Here is a 16,873-nt window from a genome sequence, read left to right on the forward strand (position 1 = left end):
AATCCATCAACTATAGAGAAAAGAACCCCTGTGAAGGAAGTGGACACATTAATTCATGTTCAGATTTCAGCCATGTTGGCCTACAAGTGCTAGTCTGCTAGAATCAGTTTAACATGCATAATATGGTAAAAGCATGACAAAAGTTTTATAGGTGCTGGTGTCCACAAGGAATTGAAGTTTGTTTAGTTACAGTTATGGGCTCTGATCAATGCTCCACTAAAAGATTTTAAAAATATGAATGGCTAAATAGGAAAAAAAAAAAAAGCAAAAAAAAAAAAGCAAGGAGATATTTAAAAATGAGGACTTGAAGATATAGAAGAATCTACACAGGCTATTTGTCTTTATAATGTTCAGCTGCCCATGAAGCCCAGAGGGATAATACTTTCCGTTTGAGAAAGCAGAGGATTTAAATGCAACACTTAAACATATTATGCTCAGGCACATGGAAAATAAGGAGGTGATTGGTGACAACCAACACGGCTTCACTAAGGGCAAATCGTGCCTGACAAATTTGGTGGCTTTCTGTGATGGGGTTACAGCATTGGTGGATAAGGGAAGGGCAACTGACATCATCTACCTGGACTTGTGCAAGGCATATGGCACTGTCCCACACGACATCCTTGTCTCTAAATTGGAGAGACATGGATTCCATGGATGGACCACTCGGTGGATAAGGAGTTGGCTGGATGGTCGCACTCAAAGAGTTGTGGTCAATGGCTCAATGTGCAAGTGGAGAACGGTGACGAGTGGCGATCCTCAGGGGTCGGTACTGGGACCGGCACTGTTCAACAACTTTGTCGGTGACATGGACAGTGGGATCGAGTGCACCCTCAGCAAGTTTGCCGATGACACCAAGCTGTGTGGTGTGGTCGACACGCTGGAGGGAAGGGATGCCATCCAGAGGGACCTTGACAGGCTGGAGAGGTGGGCCCGTGCAAACCGCATGAAGTTCAACAAGGCCAAGTGCAAGGTCCTGCACGTGGGTCGGCGCAATCCCAAGCACAACTATAGGCTGAGCGAGGGATGGATTGAAAGCAGCCCTGAGGAGAAGGACTTGGGGGTGTTGATTGATGAGAAGCTCAACATGAGCCAGCAGTGTGTGCCTGCAGCCCAGAAAGCCAACCGTGTCCTGGGCTGCATCAAAAGAGGCGTGACCAGCAGGTCAAGGGAGGTGATCCTGCCCCTCTACTCTGCTCTTGTGAGACCCCACCTGGAGTACTGCATCCAGCTCTGGGGGCCCCAGTGCAGGAGAGACATGGAGCTGTTGGAGCGAGTCCAGAGGAGGCCACGAAGCTGATCAGAGGGCTGGAGCACCTCTCCTATGAGGACAGGCTGAGAGAGTTGGGGTTGTTCAGCCTGGAGAAAAGGTGGCTCCGGGGAGATCTAATTGCGGCTTTCCAGTACCTGAAGGGGCCTACAGGAAAGCTGGTGAGGGACTGTTGATCAGGGAGTGCAGTGACAGGACAAGGGGTAATGGGTTTAAGCTGAAGAAGGGTTGATTTAGATGAGATGTTAGAAAGAAATTCTTTACTGTTAGAGTGGTGAGGCACTGGAACAGGTTGCCCAGAGAGGTTGTGGATGCCCCATCCCTGGAAGTGTTCAAGACCAGGTTGGATGGGGCTTTGGGCAACCTGGTCTAGTGGAGGGTGTCCCTGCCCGCAGCAGGGGGTTGGAACTAGATGATCTTTGAGGTCTGTTCCAACCCAAACCATTCTATGATTCCATGATTCTATGATTATTTTATATTTTTTTATTTTTCATACTTTGAGAATTAATTGTTCCAGTTTGTGAACTGAAATTCTGTATAGAAAAAGCCCCACCACATATCAGAGGGAACCTTCCTAATGGCTACTATTTTTCCGTTTGCTGTCTATTCAGTTCAGACCTTGGAATTAGTGTTAAGAGGATTGGGATCATGGTTTCCTGGCTTGTTTGCATGTAACATTAATTTATGCACCCTGGGACGGGATTTTTCTGCATCAGATGTCTGTTCAAGCCCAAGCAGCTGTTGCCAAGAGCTCAGTCATTACAGGCAGCGGCTATACATCCCTGTTACTTCTGAAGGAATGGCAGGAGGATGCCTAGGAGACTGTACTCAGCCTGGTGCAGGATATTTGGTTACATAAAAGAAATTAGATGCATGAACCTTCCCACCATCACTCTTGCTCCACTGTTCTTTTAAAAGTTGGCTGACTTGTAAGGATTTACAGAAGACCATCTGCTCAGCTTCTCCAGTCAAACCTAATTTTTATTTATTTATTTTAGAGGGTAAAGAAGACACACTCCAGCCTTTTGAAAGCCCATTTTCCCCTCACAGCTAGAAGACGACACAATTTAGGATATCTTATTCAAGATATCTAATACACTGACTAAGATCATCGGAGCCAAAATGGCCTTTGACAAATTCCATTTGGATAGACATGATAGACCCCACAACATTCCCTCTGCCATTATTTCAACTCTCTCTATTAATGAGGTACACAACATTTCTTAATCATGCTGTTCAAACAGAAGGGAAAAAAAATTATAAAGTGTTTCCCAAAGGTGGAAATTAAGTAAGCAGCAAGAAAAGCATTCCACTTCCACTTTGAAATTCTGGCACAACTTAGATAGGCAATAACCCCACTGCAAGAGGGACATGGTTCTTTAATGCTACATGTATATGGAAAAACTTATCGATATGAGACGAATCAAAATGCAGCCAGCGTCAATAGCAAACCCTCAGCATGAAAGCAAAGATGAAATTCACCCTTTTGTGCTCAAAATAAATAAAAGGCAAGGGAATTTACATTTCCAGTTTATTGGCAATCACCCAGCTGCAAGAAGATCTGTTTCCCTTTCATCTCTATTCCCACACACCTGCCTGGTCAGGGGGGGCTGGACACTGACCCCAGGTACAGCCGTATCTAGTCCTGCTCCATCAGCACACCGGCACCCATCTCTTAAGAGCTGACGTGTGTGCTTGGGTTTATAAAAGCTCTACCTGCTGCCTCTGGCTGCTCTGGTCCTAACGCTGCTCAGCCATGCTGTCCAAATGTTCTTCTAACAGCACAACACTCCTGCAAATATTTTTCCTAAGAAAATGAGCTACAAATTTAGGGCAGAGTGCTGCATTAATCACGGTTTAATCATTTCCCTTGAGTATGCTTTCCATAATGTGTGAGTAGTCCTCAAAGAATAACTGATAAAAGAACTTAGTTATAAGAAAAAGATTCAGCTGTGAGATTTAGTTAGTTTGGCTACCTGTTTTCCTTGCCCAGTCACCCCTCTTGGCATGTACTTTCCTTTTTTGTTGTCTGCTGTCTCATTCTTCCTTTTCACATTCTCGTCTACTTTCTTTCTCATCTCCTCTTATTTACATATCTCCCCCTTTCCCTTTCGCATAGCTCATATATTTGTTTGTATTGCACTCTGCCTCCTTCGCAGGAATGAAACTCTCAAGTCCTAGGGAATGACGCTGAGACACAATTCTCTCATAACTCCTCACAGCTTTGGATGACCTCAAATATTTGTGTCCCTTGAAGAAGTCCGATTTTTAAAAACAACGTTCACAGTGCCCACCGCAGCTAAGCACTGCTGGAATCCACTTTAACAAATCTATCAAGGTTAACAGTAGCCAATGGAGTCTCTCCGTTCTAAAAAGCGTTGGCTTTATATTATCTTGATTGTATTCTCATGGTATTTAAGAGCACAAAGGCCAGGTATTTATTTCACTGCAGCAGTGCAGAAGCCACAGGCGCGTGTGGTGAAGCAGCCGCACAGCCAGACTGGAGATGTGGCTGTGAGTCCTGGGCAGGCGTTCGCTAGGTTCCTCGCTAAGGGCCTGGGAACTCTGTCACGTATTTGGCTGTGGTAGAAACGTTGCACTGCATTTAGACGGAGCTGCTACCGTTACAACTATGTCCCCTTATCCATCGCTTGGCAGAAGAGAATGACATTTTTTACCAAAACTGTTATATAATTCCTTTCACTGAAAAGCAAAGTTATTTCTCTAATACGACTGATTTGCAGAAGCATTGCCTAGGAACTCAGCCCAAGTCGAAGTGAATATGTATTTCTGAAAGAAACGCACCCGTCTCCTGAATTCTCTTGACGTCACTAACTGAAAACCAGGTAATACACGGCAATGCCTTCCGAAAAGGCGCTCCCGGCACCTCTTTCCTCCCCAGGGAGGAGGAAAGCGGGCGGCCGCTCCTGGCCCACCCTCGGACCCGGTGCCAAGCCCTGGGCAGCCCCCGGCCGTTGTCCCGCGGCGGCTCGGCGCTCGGCAGGGGGCGGGCCGCGCGCACGGCCGTTACCGGAGGCGCTGCGGGCAGGAGCTGTCCGTTCAGCACCGCGCCCGCCCTTCCGCGCCGCCTCCTCCGCCGCCTGCCTCTCCTCGCTCCCGCGGTCAGTTTTGAACGAGTCAAACCTCACCGCGGGTCACCGTAAGGGAGATACCGAGGCCGGCCAGGGCCGGCGGGCCCGCGGGAGGTGTACGCTGAAGCGGCGCCGGGCCTGGCTGTGCAGCTGTGCGCGGGCTGAGGGGAGATACGCCAGTGCGGCTCTTGGTGCGGCTCTGCCTCCCGAATGCCCACACCGCTCCGGCACACCTCGGTGCGTGGCACTAAGCCCGGGCTGCCCGCGCTCAGGAGGGCTCGCCCCGCCCCGGCGCGGCGCGGGGAAGACAGGGTTCGGGGTCACGTTGGCAGGCGCCCCGAGGGGGGCAGCCGGGCAGCGGAGGGCCGCAGCGCCGCGGACCCGCCACCGTCGCGGAGGCCAGGGCCTCCCGGGGAGCCGCCGGGGGCGGTGGTGGCGCGGCGGGGCAACAGCCAACCAGGAGGCCGCATGCAAATGAGCGCGGCGTCCCCCGCGCGGAGGGGGCGGTGGCGCGGCGGCCTCGCGGTTGCCATGGCGACGCGCGGCGGCCGTGCCCCCGGGCGGCTCCCGGGGAGACCCCCCGCGGGGCGGGCACACGCGTGACGGCGGAGCCCCGCGCCGGTGCGGGCCGGGCGGCGGCGGGCGAGGCTGCCGCCGGCCATGCCAGTGCTCGCGCCCGATGCTGAGTCAGAAACAGGTATCCCGAAATCCCCCTCTGAGGCGCGGCGCTCGGAGGCCATGGAGGAGCTAGAGCACACCTGCCCCCAGCCTCGCCTGGTGAGTCGGGCCCGGCCCGGGCGGGGGCTCGGCCCCACCTCGGCCCTCCCGCCCGAGCCTCCCCGGGCGCTGCGGTGCCGCGGGGCGGGGGGCGAGTGCGTGGGGGGGGAAGGGGAGTGCGACGGCGTGGGGGTCTCGGGAGGGAGAGGCCAGTGCAGTCTTACGGCAGGTCCCTTTGTGTAGCGCCGCGCCTCCGCGGGGAAAGGGAAAAGCAGAGGCGGCTGTGGGAGTGGGCAGTCCCCGCACCTTCGGGTGCGTATCCCGTCCGGGCTGCCCTTGCTGTGCTGTGTCGTGTGGGGACTTCGGGGAGTACAGTGGCAGCCAGGCAGAATTTCTGATCCCTTCCTTGAAAGGAAAAAAAACAAAACAAAACAAAAAAATATCCCCCTAAGCCCCCGACGAATAGGGGTGCATTTGAGGAATGGTGTGACAAGGTCTGCCGCATTCGTGAGCGGCTCTCACGAAGTAGCCGGAGTACAAAGCCAGGATTTCAGCTCAGGTAATGGGAAGCATGTGACTCGGTAAAGCCGTATTACACTAAAAAAAGCTGCACGTCTTTAATAATGAATGCAGAGGAGCAGCGTACGCTCAGAGGAGGCGGCGGCGGGGAGCGGTGGCCGGTCCCGGCCTCTCCCCGTGCCGCCGCGCTGGGCCCGGCCCGCGGCCCCGGCTGACAGGGGCGTCCTGCGGGCCCGGCCGCCTCCCGCCTCTTCCGTGACCCTCCGGGTCCCGCTGAGCCCTGCCCGCCAGCCCCTCTGCCGGGCTTAGTGCACCCAGGAATGGGAATCCTCACTTTGCTCAACTTCAGAGCCTAGTGAGCAGTTTCCTATTCGGTTCGGGATGTGTAAAGAAGAGAGGCGTGGAGAGCTGTGGGTTTGGGGGGACGGGAGGATGAGGGAGAGCCGGGAGAGTGACAGTAAAAATGAACTCCTTTGATGGTCTTTGGTTAAAGGTGAGGGAAGGCTCCCTCAAATCGTGCAGGCAACTTTGCAAGGCTGCTGTACCCCAAGGGTGAAGGTTCTGAGAGCTGCCCTTCTTCATCTGCTAATTTAAAATAGTCGGAATGTTTCCTTGCTTCTTATTTAAACCTTTTATTATTCCCATCAGGAATGATCACGCCTTTCCCCAGCATGGTACGCACCATTATTGGCAAGGTGGTAGAAAAATAATAATAGCAATACATTTATGCACACACAGAAATGCAGAGACAGTATCAGGGTCTGAAAGTGCGTGATGGATGCAACAGTTTAGTACTGGAAATGAGATCATTTAACACTAGAATTCAGTCACAGCCCTAATTAAAACATATTTAAACATCAAACTTCAGTAATTAAATTCAACTCTATAGTTGAGACATTGTTCTGATATGAAAAGAAATAGCAATAGTCATTGGAGCTGACCTAAATTAGTGTTTTCTACTTGCTAGTGTTATAATTAGAATCAACTTTAAAAAAGACTGTTAATTTGTTCATGGAAGGCTTTTGGAGCTGTTTTAATAGGGAAAGTTAGCTCACGTGTTGTTACTGCAGTGTGTTCGTACAGGCTGTCTAAGACTTCTCTGTCAAAAGCTCAGATGTAACAACCCGTTTGAATATATTACTCCATGTAGTCTGACATTTTAAAAGATTTTAAAGAAAGAAGTGACAATATGATGCCAGTATTTACAGTATCATGCATTCCAGTATAATTTCTGTGGAAATTAAGGTGACAGCTAGAGTACATGAATAAAACAGGAATTCATTATGATGTTTTAGATCTTCCTGAGTACCAATAATGGACAATGGAGACATTTTGAATAAAGATTTATGTGTCCTTATACAGTGATATTTTGTCAGTCAGCAGATCTATGTTATCTCCAGGCAAAAAAAAAAAAAAAAATTGCCTGGTGAAGTATAATGCAATACACCCTACTTGTTAGGGCATAGGGAGTGGTACAAGCAAGCGTAGTCAAGTTATGTCCTAAGCGAGAAGAATTCAGAGCTGGTGTCCTGAAGAGTTAAAGTGAATCACCCCTTGACAGATGATCTAATAAGATGGTTATCAAGTTCCCATCAGATCTTTTCCAAGATCTTCAGTCCTTTCTCTGATCCCACTCCTTTGAAGGCAGCATGCACAGTGGTGGGCCAGTAACCAAGTCACTTACTTCATTAATATAAATGAAAGAGAGTCTCTCAGTTAACATTTTAGTATCGTTTTATTATCCTGGACCTCAGGATGGTACCTCAGAATGATATTACTGGTGGCAAGTAAAGTCTGAGATATTTACAGATGACTTTTTAATGCTCTTCATTGGTTATTACACATCTCTCAAATCAGTTAGCCAGGCTTTCAAGTTCTCAATATAGGCTCATTTTTAGGAAGCAATTTTTGTTAAGAAAAGAAATAGAACTTCAGGATCAGCTCAAATTTTAGAAGATGAAATGGGGGTTAGTTCTTTTCTGAAACAGCTGCCATCCTTTTCATTAAAGCAAGAATTATTTATTTAAAGCCTTAAAACTGTGAATACTTTTAATGGATATCTGCCACTAGATCCTCTGATTTTAGGCTATGGAGTCTGCTAGCTTGGCAGGAAGTGTCACAGTAGGACTAAAGAAAACCCCTGTATCCTTCAAAGAGCAGGAAAACAGGGGACATTGAAGGCAAATCTCAGGTAAGTTTCAATGTGTATTGAAATCTGATGTTTTCCAGTGCCTAGTACTGCTGTGATATAAATTGCCATTAATTTTTTCCCAAGACACCCTTTGGGTTTTCTTAACCAACTTGAGCATTAATGAGCATTTGTGCTTCAGCCACTTCCCCTGGTCCATCTCTCACTTAATCTTTGCCTCCTTTATGTTCTCAACTTCCACGTATCTGAATGCCAGGAAGATCTCTCTCTGAGTGACACATGTACCTCAGCCTCAGTGCATAATGGAGAAACAAACCGGTTAGAGTTGCAGGCTTTATCCGTAGCCGTGATTTTTTAATCAAGAAAAAAACCAACCCAAATAGCATTTCTCCAGTCCTGGTTTGTATAATTTTGTATTTATCCGTTTATCGTCTGTACCAAACCTCTGGGTTAGGTCACTTTCTCATCTACTGCTGTCCCATCCATTTCTTTAAGTGAGCATTGCTTCTGCTACTTAAACCCTAGGATACCCATGGTTTGATCATGGGAGCCTTTGTCGTTTTAAATGGGATAAACATCACTGACGGTCATATCATGCCGCACATTCAAGGTATGGCAGTTGCCCCCGGATAACTTTCAACAAGCTGCAGAGCACTACTGGGCTGTGGATCTCAGCCTGGGAATCCCAGTGTTAGGGTTTGCCTCCATACATCTGTACTAAAAAGGCCCGTAAGTGAGGCAAGCTCTTAGTTTAACTGGATGGCAGAGATACCATAGGAGGAAATACCAAAGAGTAAGTACAAAGCCTTGTGAAATGATTTGCTTATTTTTTTTATAATTTATTTATGTCCCTTGGGATCAAGATTTTGACTTTGGTCCCACAAGACTTTGGTCCCACATGTGGGCAGCTCCTTGAAGGATCGGTGTGCACCTCGAGAATTACCAATCCTCACCCTGAAAGAAACAAACAGGCATTTCAACACAGTTTGTTCAGGAAGACAATTCCAGATAGTGTCTTTCATAAAAGGAAACAATGGCAATTTATAAGGACAGTGCTGCTGATAAAGCTAAACTGAATACACATCGAAACTTACTTGAAAACAAACTTCAAAACCTACTGCTTGGTCTCATCTTTCCCTTGAACACACTGAGAGTTTTTTCTTCATATTTCATGTCTCTGTCATCCCACACAGGCCTCAGTGGGAACATCTGGGAAAGTACTGTTGGGACCTTGGTACCAATGTCTTATTTTCAGAAGTGGCTGAAGTCCTTAGGGTTAGGTCAGTGTGGGCAGCAGGTCAAGGGAGGTTATCATCCCCCTCTACTTTGCCCCGGTGAGGCCACATCTGGAGTTCTGTGTCCAGTTCTGGGCTCCCCAGGTCAAGACAGACAGGGAACTACTGGAGAGAGTCCAGCGGAGGGCTGCAAAGATGATGAGGGGACTGGAGCATCTCTCGTATGAGGAAAGGCTGAGAGAGCTGGGGCTGTTTAGCCTGGAGAAGAGAAGACTGAGAGGGGATCTGATCAATGCTTATAAATATCTAAAGGGTGGGTGTCAAGAGGAAGGGGCCAGACTCTTCTCAGTGGTGCCCAGTGACAGGACAAGCGGCAACGGGGACAAACTGAAACACAGGAAGTTCCATCTCATGGAGAAAAAACTTCTTCACTGTGAGGGTGACCAAGCACTGGAACAGGCTGCCCAGAGAGGTTGTGGAGTCTCTGGAGATATTCAAAACCCACCTGGACACCATCCTGTGCCACCTGCTTTAGCAGGGGGGTTGGACTAGATGATTTCCAGAGGTCCCTTCCGACCCCTACCAATCTGTGAATCTGTGAATCTGTAAGTGAATTCAGGGCAATGAAACCTACGTTTCCATCACAGTACCTACCTCATTGTGCTTTGAGTCTAATGCGAGATTGAGCCCAAATCAGGAATACAGGCTTTTCTGCAGCACACAGGAAAAGTCAGGCACAACTTCAGGAAACTTACAAAACTGGATAAGCAGAAAATCACCTGAATTAGTCAAGGTGAACTTAAAGGGGAGGAGAGGGACTAGACAGGTGGGTGGTTGGTTTGGCCTGTGCTTGCAGGGATGTTGGCAGGAACAGGGCTAGGCAGGAATTAAGCAGCAGTTTTCATGTATTTAAAGTGAATCTATCTTCAAGATGGCGTAAAGAAGCAGATAGGTGCTTTTTGCTGTGTCTGCTCTGTCCTTGCAATGCGATCCAAGGAATACCGGGCTGTTCCTGACATGGTTACGTGACATCCTTGCTACTGTTGGACACCTGTTCTCAGGCAGCTCAAGCTGTGGGCCAGATCCCATTTGCTTGTGCAGGAAATGACATTGGGGCTCTGTGTGGAAGTACCCAACTAGTTTTTTCTGCTTAGCATCACTGTTGCAAGGACAGACTAGCTGGAGACTTAGGACCTATCCATATGGCAGATAAAACATGTTCTGCCAAGGCACTGTAAGCATCAGGGCCATTTGAGGTTCACCCTGGCAATCCCAGTGCCTGCTCCCCAAGCCTGCATTTACTTCTACTGCCCTGTCTTGAGATTCAGAGGCTACAGACTTTTACAGTTCAATAGGAATTAGGTATCAAATATCTTGGGGCCACTGAATCTACAGTGCTTTGGAGAATGAGACTCAGGTACAACTGAAGATCACAGCTCTCAGGTAATTTTAGATATCAGCTGCTTTAGCAATTTTGGGGAGGTTTTATTGATTTTTTAGAAGAAATGAGAGTACCTTAATTCATTTTTTCAAATCATTCAAGTACATTTGGAAAACACTTTTTATTTTATTGAAGGGTAGAGGAGAATGTTTTAGTACTTTCACTCACTGGAGCTGTATAATGGTTTAAGGGGCACTAGACTCCTTTAGACAATTTCCTTGTTGCTGCTGTTAAGCAATGAAATGTTAAGCACAAAATTTGAAATAATTGCAAGAAAAGTGTGCATGCCTTGGATTCTTATATTTTCATCCCTGGATGCCTTACTCCCTTTGTATTTGCAGTGTTTTGAGAGTGTCTGATGCAACCTCTAGAATTATTTCAGATATTTTATTTCCATGAGCTTCCATAGATGTTCACATTTATCTTTCCTGTATCACTGAAAGGTATATGCAGTTTTAATCAGAGGAGCTAATGATGAATTTGGAGGGGGGTTAAAAGTGTCCCATGCATCGGTTTCTCTCTCACGTGATGTTATGACTTAGGGGGTCTACCATCTGTTTACTTCAGTGTGGAAATAAGTGTAAATATACATGTAAATAGCCTTACATTTAAGGAACGCAATATGATTTTATTTGACTAAATATCTGTTTGGTCCTTTACAAGTTTGGGTTTTGCTCTGGATTAATTTTCATTTTCATAAATATTGGCTACTGCATAAAAGCACAAACTCATAAAAGCATGCCAAATGTAGTTTGCACTTGGGGACACGTAGCAATCTTTGCCACACTTAAAAAAAAATAATAATTGCCCATAGACACCAAAAATCTGCTGTGATTTCCCTTTACTACATCAAAGGACATGCAGTTGGCATACACTCTGAAATGCCATAGTCTCTGCAAAAACATGGTGCAATATGTATTCATCAGATATGCAGAACTACAGATATTTTTGCAGGATTCACAAATGACACATAAACACAGGGAGAAAACATTACATTTTATGTATTGCATTCCATGCTTGCAAGTGCATATATGCAATGCTATTTTAGAAGCAGCTTTTATTAGGAGAATATTACCAATTTCTTAAGCTGTGCTGTTGTTGTTACTATGAACGTTTGTATCATATCTTTAAAAAGGAGTAGAAAACCATTGTAAATAGATTCTCTCTGCTCCCTCCTCAAAAACATAAACAACATTATAACGTTACATATGTATAAAATGTAAAAAGAAACCCAACACATACATGGATGTGGAGCAGAAGAAATACAGAAGTAGGAGCCAAATACTAACTACGTGGGCAAGAATTACGTGTAGCATATAGCCATATAGCCACACATCCAGGATCATGCACAGACACTCAATGCAACCAGAACTGTCTATCCCAATATGTGCTTATACCTTTGTTTCCATGTAATCTGCTTTCCTGTCCTACACACACGTAGACAGATGGCAGAAGGTGAAAAGCTCTTGTGAGAGGCACTGGATGAATCAGGGATCTGGTAGAGAAGCTCAGTGCGCTTCCTATGGGAAAATAGTTCTTCCCAGAGTGCCTCTGCCTGCTACCTGGGGAACTGCAGAGAGCACGTGCCTCCTGTGCGGCAGGAAAAATTGGGGGTTTTTTTGCTTCAACTTAGCTCTGTTTTGAGTAACTGTTTATACAAAATGCTGTCCTATGTCTGACGTGAAATAATTGATAGACCTCAAGTACCTTATGTAGAAGCAGAAGTAGAGTTTGAATACTGGAGCAAATTCACCCAATAGCTTAGTTATAACTCGGTTGATTTCAGTAGATTAGCCCTTGCCTACATTAAAGCTGAAGTGAAGTCCTTTTAGCCACACATCAGGTGTGTACAGTAATTACAAGTAAAAAGACATGAGTATTAGAAATCTAGAACATATCAACTGACGTTATTCTGGATTGATCAATAAAACAGAGAGTGGCATGAGAGCAGCAGTTACACATTTTTGGTCGGTTAATCACGGCCAACCCTCAGTATTACTCGTGGGCCAGCAAGCACCTGACATTCAGCTTTGATGCAAATGCAGTATGGCCAGTTTGGTTCTGCAGTCCCATTGAAACTGTGAAAAGTCCTCGTTTTGTGATGGTGTCTGCCGGCTGCCGCTTGGTAACCAGTGCCTTGTTGAAGGAGCCACATACATACTTCTTTATCCTGAAACTGCATATCCCTCCTCAGTGCCGGAACATCTGACAGCTTGGCTAAGTCTCTAGCCATCAGGACAGGAGGCTCACTGGAGGACATCTAGGCTCACAGGCTGCGTGCCACCTTAGCTGCAGGTTGCTCTTTCAATGAGTCCTACCTGAGTCACTTGTACACAGTGCTCCTTCCAGCTGTGCCAGGGGAGCAGGCTTAGGTGGGTAAGTTGCCAAGGGTCACATTTCTTTTCCAGCTGGTGTTCATGGAGATTGAGGTTCTTCCTCGGTGGTACTTTCACTTGAGCTCTGCTTGACTTGGAGCCCATCCTGCCTCTAGGATGGATTTTATTTTCTAAGTAACGTGTTCCAGTTTAGTCAAAAGTCATGGCCGTCAAGCAGGAGTCTTATCATGAAATGGGTGTTAGGTTGCCCAGAGAAGCTGTGGATGCCCCATCCCTGGAAGTGTTCAAGGCCAGGCTGGATGGGGCTTTGGGCAACCTGGTCTAGTGGAGCGTGTCCCTGCCCATGGCAGAGGGTGATCTTTAAGGTCCTTTCCAACCCAAACCATTAAAAAAAGAAATAAATTGGACTAGATTATATAATACTATTCTAGTTGCATAATCTGTCAGTCTGTACATATATATATCATTGTGCTTCTTGAGAAGGCAGTGGAAGCTGCTTTTCTTCTATTATATCTTAAATTTCTAATTGCATCTTGCACTTAATCATTACTGACTTAATACTAGTGACAAGCAAAGTATATTTGATTGAAGATAAAGCCCAGAAAAAGCAACTGAGAATAAGGCAATTTGGAATGCTTGCAAACAAATTATTTTTTCTATAGTTATTATTCTTATTAGGTTACTTTGCCCTATTTTTAGTTTACAACCACCTCCTTGAGTCAGCAGAACTATGGGAGAACAGACTAGATTTTCTTTTGATACATGCCTTAATATTGGAATTTGTGAAAAGTTTACCTGGAAGCACCCACCAGTAACATATTGAATTACAATTTAATTGCCCATAAATTTACCTGTTTGGGTCAAGGTTACTAAAAGTCATACATGAGACAACATGATTTTCATTTTTCACAATGTTCACTTCCTGAAGCTCTAAGAGAAGACCTTGGTGGTCCTTAACATAGTCTTTCAACTTGCAAAGGGTATTCAAACTTCAAAAACTCAGCATGTATTTTTAGTTCCTTCTCAAGAGTTTTGATAGTGTTTTTCTCTTAAATGTTCCTTAAAACTGATGTCAGTGTTTCCTGCTCTGTAATTATTGTTTGCCAACATCAGGAGCAGGTTCCCAAAATAATCTTTCCTCATATGAGTAGATCTTACCCACATGATCTGTTCCAGTGAAATCAGTTATCTGTTTTAAATACCGCCTCTGAGATAAAAGGAGATTACAGCATCAGACCTCCCACAGAATTTGCCTGCCAGCTTAATTGTTTTATAAGCACAGGCCCAGCCTGCTCTACCAAGTTCTGCCTTGGTAGCTGTACTGGTTCAAGATCTGAAATTGGCTTAGACCTTTGTTGATGGCAAAATCTTAGATGGCATTAAAGCTATTTGCTCTACCAAGAGAACAATGTTTTTGTCTGTGTCATGTGGTGAGGGAGGTAATGTAGCTGTGCAAAAAAAAAAAATAGTAGTTCCTTCCATTAGCACATGTTGCATGCAAGTACCCTGCAGGCATAGTTATAATGGCAGATGCACTACTGCATAGATGGGTCTATTTTTGCCCATTTTCAAAAATAATTCTGTCATGCTTTCTGTTGTGTAAAAAAAAAACACCAAACAAACAAAAAAAACAGAAAACAAACAAACAATAACACAACTAATTATTTCCTTTTGCATGCTGTAAACAAAAGAGAGAGTGTGGAGGTGCTCATGCTTTTGACCTGTAATTTCAGTGGTATGACTCCTGTTCCTCTACGAATCACTGACCCCTTTCTTTTTAATCCATTGGAAACATAAGCTATGGATGTTTATCTGCTGACTAGCAGCTAAGTTAAATGGCTACAGTAGCCTAAGAGAGTATGAAGAGTGATAATAAAAAGGCAGCATGAAGATACACCTGAAAATAAGCTGCTTCTAGCTGTCATGTAGGGTTTCTTTGTAAAGTGTCTCAGCCACAGAACCAGCTCAGGGCTACCTACCACACTGTACTCTCCTCTCTGGGCTACTGTCTCATTAAATATAGTTGCAGGTTATAAAGATGTTACTGCGTGCAAATGGACCTGTGAGGCATTTGCTATGAAGCATCCCTTTACCTACGTTCCATCTTTTAATTTCCTGAAATTTATTGAACCTCATCTAGTTATTTTGCAAATTTGTGAGAATGCAAGTAAGACACTGTTTAAACTTGTCATATAATGAGTCACTTCTGATATGCAAGGGTTATTGGATATGATGGTTTCGCATGCGTTCATTTTTAGGAAGTGAATTTAATTATAATTGAATGGAGCGTCTTCATTCCCAGGAAACAGGACTTGCATTGCAAGAGTGTTTTAATATCTTCTGAAGTAAATATCACTAACAAGTCCTAGTATTGCAATGACTTCTCCATTTATGACACGTAATAGGCTTTCTCTAGACACCACGTATTAATACAGATGTGGCATTTGGACTGCTTAAATGAAAGTAAGGCCTCCCTTACAGACATCAGGTGTAAGGTGCTTATGTCATCAAAGATAACCACAAAGTGTGAGCATCATGTAAATAATTTTCTATTCCTGTCTGTTAAAGCTTTAGAAACTGGAAGAGTTATCAGTTCAAACACTGTATAAACCACCTTGCAGTTAACAGAGAAGGGCAACAAAAATAATCAAAGTTGTGGACCAGCTTCCATACAAGGAACAAATAAATGGGGTAAAGCTCTTCAGCCTGGAAAATGTGACTGAGGGGAGAAAAGAAAGAGGACTATGAAATCATGAGAGGCAAGGAGCAGGTGACTATGGATAAATTTACTGAAGTTTCCAGTACAAGAATATCAAATAATACAAGGAGGAGGCAGGTGCTGAACAAACAAAATGAGATAATTCATCACTGAACTCACATTTAGGCTATAAAGCACCCTGCTACAGGATGATGCAGATCTCAGAAGCTTACCTTGGTCCAAAATATGAGGCTAATTTGACTTGTTTGAGTAATTGCAAGATGTAAATGCTTAGAAAATAATGAAGGCACAGATGAAGGGAAAAATCTGTCAGAGAAAGACAGAAGTACATTTGCACGAAGTCTTTGTCTAATGATCTGATTATTGGCAAAACTATAGTGAACTTCTAAAAGTACTTTAATGGATTAACCAAAATGAAAAAGCTGCTATATTTTAAAGTAATTTATTACTTGCTCTCTTCTCCAGATTCTAGTTATTACTGACAAGAAACTGGAAAGAATACAAGTAATTATATACAAACTGAAAGAGGTTTGATAAAGTATTTCTGGTTTTTAATAATTTCTCGAAATATTTTATCTTATGCTCTTACATACAAACTAAATGGTCTCATCTTATTTTACTCATAAGATGTTTTTGTTAAGCTCAGCAACATTTTTTCTAGGCCAGATAAAATGAAATAATATTGGATCCTAATTGGGAAGCTATTGCTGTATTTCATTTGATCTGTCAGCACATCGTATTTATGCATTTCTCTATGTGGCTTCTCTTTGATAGAATATTGCTGATTTTAATCCATTGTATTTAATGTATTTTCATATCCAGTAACTGACAGGTCACAGAGTAACAGGAATGTTGACGAGTCTAGTTCTAAACCCTCGGCCGTAAAGTGAGCTTTAATGATGAGCATTTGCAAAAGCTGAACCGATGGGAAGCTAATAGAGGTGGTTCTTCATTGAGCAGAGACCAAAAGAAAAAACTTGGTGTTGCAAAGATGTTTACATGGATAAAAAGCACCACTGTGGGAAAAAAAATCTTGCTGCAAACCAGGCCTATTTTCTTCAAATGATCTCCAAGGAAACAGCCTCTGCCAAGCTAGGATCTGATTACCAGTTGCAGGTCTCAGACCATAGCCATTATTGTTTTAACATTTCTGCCTTCCTCTTTATCCCAGCGGGAACCAGGCTGTATGGGCTGCCATGTAACTTGACCTTGCTTGGAGATAAAAAGACAGGTTAGCACACAGCAATCACAAAGCCAGAAGCAAAAAGACAGTATTTAGAAAATAAAGGACGGAGCTGGCACAGTGTGATTATGTGTAATGTTCTATGCTGTGCGGCATGGGTGGCCCGATGAACAGTTCCTGTCCACGAAACCCAGACTGAAACTTGGACTTGGTCA

The 16,873-nt window shown here is 44.7% G+C and overlaps 1 protein-coding gene across 3 annotated transcripts in view; it reads left to right on the forward strand.

Annotated features, from left to right (window-relative positions):
* Positions 1 to 4,512: 4,512 nt before the first annotated feature.
* The window catches only part of PCYT1B (phosphate cytidylyltransferase 1B, choline), a 34,595-nt gene continuing 22,234 nt past the window's right edge, over positions 4,513 to 16,873 (forward strand). For 2 of the 3 annotated variants that reach the window (XM_054831926.1, XM_054831945.1), the window contains exon 1: positions 4,857 to 5,136. In XM_054831926.1, coding sequence (XP_054687901.1) covers positions 5,020 to 5,136 — 117 coding nt within the window. In that variant the 5' untranslated portion in view covers positions 4,857 to 5,019. Of the gene's footprint in view, positions 4,597 to 4,856; positions 5,137 to 16,873 lie in introns of those variants that run through there. The other variant, XM_054831934.1, reaches the window with a different exon arrangement.

This window comes from Grus americana, chromosome 1 (assembly GCF_028858705.1).
Source record: "Grus americana isolate bGruAme1 chromosome 1, bGruAme1.mat, whole genome shotgun sequence".
Lineage (NCBI taxonomy): Eukaryota > Metazoa > Chordata > Aves > Gruiformes > Gruidae > Grus > Grus americana.